The sequence below is a fragment of the Pundamilia nyererei genome, unplaced genomic scaffold (assembly GCF_000239375.1).
Source record: "Pundamilia nyererei isolate P.nyererei 1_Seehausen unplaced genomic scaffold, PunNye1.0 scaffold00020, whole genome shotgun sequence".
Taxonomy (NCBI): domain Eukaryota; kingdom Metazoa; phylum Chordata; class Actinopteri; order Cichliformes; family Cichlidae; genus Pundamilia; species Pundamilia nyererei.
In genome coordinates, this window is record NW_005187421.1 from 35,536 (window position 1) to 40,801 (window position 5,266).

Sequence of the window (5,266 nt, forward strand, 5' to 3'; positions counted from 1 at the left end):
ATACAGCAAGCTATTTGTGAGTAAGCATGTTACTAGAGGTTTTGTGAATCCTCACTTCATACTGTAATTCATAGTTCATTTATGCAGTTTGTAGTTAATTCAGGATTTAGTGTGACCTCATTTACAAAGTCTTTAAAAATGAAACAGAAAGGTCAGCACTAACAGTCAGCTGTTGTCACAATAGAAAAAGAAACAGACAAAGCACAAAGTGACACAGAAAGATTCTGGGTTATACAAATATAATTTGCCTAATACGGAAATACAGATGACTTTAATTTAAATATACTGAAACATCTTCATTTAAAATAGAACACGAATAACGTAATCACAAAACAATAGCGAGTGTTTCACAGACCTTCACAAACAAGTGTAAAGATCACAAACAGTATGTATATTTAACTGATGAAAGCTTTGCTCCCTTGTCACAAGGGATCACTCAATAATGAATGGGAATGCCTGTGGGATGTTTAAGAGTTTGCACTTTTTTTTAGCTCCCTCCTGCGGTTCAACTCTGGTTAGTTGTCAGCTTATTGAAGTCAGTTAGCTAGCTTTAGTCAGACAAATCAGAAAATCAAGTCAGGCTCAGTTCCAAAGTATAAATGAATTGAATAAGATAAGTTCTTTTGTGCTGTTTTTAAACAGGTGAACTCAGCTGAATAAAGAAAGAAAAATGTGTGTGTGATTTTAAAGGGAATATTTATATTGCCTTAGTATACAGAGTAATGGTTCAATCGTAAGAGAATAGATGAAAATGACTCATTTAAATGTTGTACTATCAAAGTTAAAATAGAATTTTGTGTTTTACTTACATTTTATGTTGGATGTATTTAATTAAATCCATTTTCAGAGCTCTTGTGTTGCACATTAACAGACTAGCATCACACTAGCATTACTTTGCAACAGGAAAGCTGTGAGCGTTATATGTATTTATTAATGTAAAGTTACTTCTCATATATACAAATTAATTACAATCTGTGGTGGAAATCTGAGAAACCAAGCTTCAGATATCATTTGAGTGTTTTAATAAAGCTTCTGCAAGATCCTACAGAACATACATAAAAAGCATTTCATGTTGGGTGACAGAGAAAAACTTGAATCACAAACCAAACAGGTCCAAACAGGGGCAACATAGTTGTTTTCTGAGCACCTGACATAAACAGCTGAAAGATACAAAGTGCTCACACAACAAAATGGTACATTAGAACTTTCTGTGCAGTGTTTTGTATCTCTGTTACAGTTGTCACAAAGCAAAACAAAAAAAGTGAAGAAAATGGGACATGAATTAAAAAATACAAGGATTTGATGTGTTGTAGTTGTTCCAAAGCACATTTTGTGTTTGATGAATTACTGGACTCATTTTCACATATTCATCATTTGAATGTTTTTCTCTTCTGCTTTTAATATCCAGACTCAGTGGATGAAATCTGGGCATGCCAATATTAAATATCAGTTCAAAGTGAAGATGAAAGGGAGATGAAATACAAGCTTTGCTTAAGCATCACTTTTTCCACACTCAAAAGCTCTGACATCAGAGTAAATACACATTGTCTCTGTTGCTCTCGTGTTCCTTCTCTCTGCTTTGCGAGTGTTTCTCTTGATAAAGGTTGGCGCAGCATAAGTCAGTGAGTCCTCGTGTCTCTGAGAAATGCATCAAAATGTATCAACTGAAATGCACATCTGTAGACTATCATTAAAAACTGCTGGTTTTATTTTTCCATCAGGCTTTTAATTGCAAAATTTCTTACTTTATGAATTTGATGTTCTGTCCTAGTTGATTCTGTATTTGTTTGTAGAGAAACAGCAGCTGGATTAAAACAATGTGAAAAAGTGATCAGAAGCAAATGTTTCACTGTATTTTACTTTACAAATCAGTTGTAAATGAGTATGACCTAACCAAATACTATTCAAGAAATCGATATAGAAGTAACTCTTCTTACCCGAGGTTTTGTTTTTTTCTTTGATGGTATAAATGAGGAAGGCTATGACAATCAGGCTTATGCTGAGAGCAACACATAGCAGAAAGACAATGGTGTTGGTCTTCTGCAAATCCCAATGTTGGACAACTGAAAGTATGTTGAAAAAAGCTCTTATTTAACGTGAAGTAATAGTGAAATGCAATACTATTTATAATTTATACATATAAATTCATTTTAATTAGTATTTGTTGACATACTTCACTTAAATGTTCTGTAGTCAATATTGACTAAAATATGAACATTTATGCATAGAAAAAAACTTACCTTCGATATCGAGTTTTGTTCCATTTCCAAACAGTATCTCTCCACATGTGGCCACAGCACAGTAATAAGTTCCTGTATCAGACGAGCTGACGTTCCTGGAGAAGCTGTAGACACATTTCTGTTGGGAGGCAGCCTCAGGACTCCGCTCACAATAATTACCATTGTTTCCATGACTATAAATTAAACTTGGATGAGATTCTTCTGGTTTGGCTCTGTACCAGTACACACTGTGGTCTTCTGTACATGTTCTGTTCTCAGAATTAGAGACGACTGAACACTGCAGAGTCACCGGGTCTCCTGGATGGACGGGATTAGACAAAGAGTCTTGAGTGACACCAGTGATGCCTGGGTCAGGTCCTACGAAATAAAAATAAATATGTTTCATTATATTCAGTTAAATAAAAATTTCAATTATATTGAAATAGTGTGTCTTCAGGAATTGCGCAAATAAACACATAAAAACGGTAAATAATTTTGCTGTGGTTGACTCATTAGTGTTGCTGTTTCTGTTTCACTTACCTTTGACTTGAAGAAAAGTTCCTTTCAAAAATGTCATCTTGCGCTGTCTTACTTTGATGCAGTAATAAACAGCTGTATCGCTTAACTGTGCTCCGTTGATATGCAGAACAAAAGTTCCAGGCTCTTGTTTTGTTGTAATGTGATGAATGTTTTCAATAATCGGAGAATCATAAGACATTGTTGATCCTACAATTTCAGGAAAGCTCTGAGAAACAAGTCTGATCCAGAATAAGTTTGTTGAATGCCAAAGACGATCCCGGATACAATTCAGAGTCACATTTTCCTCAACAGCAACATTTTTGGTGTCAAAGATCTGATGATCTGAGCATCCTGAAAATTAAAAGCAGAATCATGGTTACCAACAGTCATATAGTCATATAGTCATATAATCTTTTAGATTAATACACCACAGTGATTCAGTGATTAAGAATTCTATACTTACGCCCAGTTTTGATCAGGAGCAGTATATAAAAAATTGTCAGCATTTTGTTTTTTTCCTCTTGACACAGCAGACGTTTGAAGCTGCATTATGAAAGGATTTGTCTACATTTAACCGTATCGCATGGGAGGGAACAATTTTTAGAGCAATCTTATTGGCTTCTCACTCTGGTGCTGTTTCACTGCACTACCACAATGGAAATAAGCCATACCCAAAGCTTAAACACATGAAACAACACTAGCAACACATTTATGTTAATTTATGTTTGACTCTCATTTTGGTTTTCTTACAGTGGGCTGTTTACTGTACACACATACTATGTTTACAACAGTTTCCTCAGGAAATCAAAACAGGAAAGTGCATTATGGCCTTGGTTAGACTGTGTATGATGTTAGTTAATGTTTCACATTAAGTGTTACAGTAACTTATTTTTACGCTTTCATGTAGCTGACACTTAGGTGATGTGTATCAGCTTTAGTCAGGAGTTAGAGAATCAAGTCATGCTCAGTTTCAAAGTGCACCTGGATTAAAGGAAGAAGTTAAGTTTTTTTGTGCTCTGCTTTCACACAGGTGAATTCGGCTAAATAAGGAAAGAACAGGGCGTGGTCTGCTTATCTGCACAGTAAAAACTCAGATCACTTCAGGGTATGGAGGTGATCAGGTTCAGGGGTGGCTTGCTATCTCTTTCGCTCAGAAGAATCCCAAAGCAAATGGCATTTTCATGGTTCTTAATTTTATATAAAACAGAGATGTTACTGCATCAAATAAATAAATTCAATAACCACTACTAAATATAACATATGTGTGGATTTCGTGCTCCGATTTTATGATAAAAGTTGCGTTTATATTCATAATGGCCACTGAATCTTGGCATTTCTTGATTTAATGCAGTAACATCACTGCTTTGTACAGCCTGTGGTTTTCATTTTTGCTTTGGTTCTCCATTATGAAGGAGATAGGAACAACATGGTCACGAACCTGATCACCTCCGTACTCTGAGGAGCTGCACACAGTTTGCATTGTGCTGGTGAAGGAGACCATCCATGACTTTGTTCATTTCATCTGAGTTACTTGTACGAAAGAAATTCAAATGCTCAAATATTGCATTCAAGACATTTTGCTTTACAGTTTAATATGATGGATACTATGTAGTGTTTACACTCTATCGCTTTATGCTTTGGCTAGCCAATCATTTTACATTTCTGAGGATAGTAGGCGGGGCCAGGTACGTACATTCTTTTAGAGCAGAGCTACAGATTAAAAATGTCCAAGGCGAAGCGGTCAAAAGTCTGGCTGTACTTCACAGCAAAAGATGGAAACTCAGCAGCCTGCAACAAGTGCTGAAAGCTGATACTGTGATACTGTCAAAGGAGGTAACACCTCAAATCTGATGAAACACCTGGCAACGCATAGCGTTTTTTTTAAAAGCCGAAAAATGCTCCGTATTTGATAGCTTGCTGCGAGACCTCACACCGAGCACATCTACTGCGGGTGTGGTGCCTGTTATCGGACCCAGAGTTAGCAACTATGATAAATCAAAGGAATTTATATTTAAACAGGTGTAATTTGATACCATATGGTCTTGATACAATGATACCCAAACGCTGCAATGACAGTCTTACCGCTTTTGCATTTCATTAAATACTTATTAATGAAATTTGAACTCCTGTTATGGAGGTTAGACATGCTTTGTACCCGTCTATAACCATTGTTCTTACACTATACCTGGCTAAAGTAAAGTAACTACACACTTCAGGTCTGAACTTTGACACCAGGGCACCTGCTCCCCCTCACTATTCAGCCCTTCACCTCTTCTGTTCAGGCTTGAAAAATGTTTGATTCGGTTGTTCTGCTCTGGATTTCATTCTTTAATTGCTTTAATTAGTTTTCCACACTTGTGAACAACAACTGGTGCAACAGTGCGAACGTTGTTGAACGTTGTTCCTCTCACACGCTCCTGCACACCAAATCTGGAACTACTGTCCATCATGTGTCGTCCTTTTTATCTACCTCGGGAATTTACATCGGTCATTGTAAGTGCCGTTTATATTCCACCACAAGCGGACAC

The 5,266-nt window shown here is 36.5% G+C and overlaps 1 protein-coding gene across 1 annotated transcript in view; it reads right to left on the reverse strand.

The window, feature by feature from the left end:
• The window catches only part of LOC106456134 (uncharacterized), a 15,859-nt gene extending 11,641 nt beyond the window's left edge, over positions 1 to 4,218 (reverse strand). The window contains exons 1-4 of the mRNA XM_013909147.1: positions 4,185 to 4,218; positions 2,760 to 3,089; positions 2,241 to 2,597; positions 1,542 to 1,638 (exon numbers count right to left, since the gene is read on the reverse strand). Coding sequence (XP_013764601.1) covers positions 1,542 to 1,638; positions 2,241 to 2,597; positions 2,760 to 3,089; positions 4,185 to 4,218 — 818 coding nt within the window. The remainder of the gene's footprint in view (positions 1 to 1,541; positions 1,639 to 2,240; positions 2,598 to 2,759; positions 3,090 to 4,184) is intronic.
• Positions 4,219 to 5,266: the final 1,048 nt, after the last annotated feature.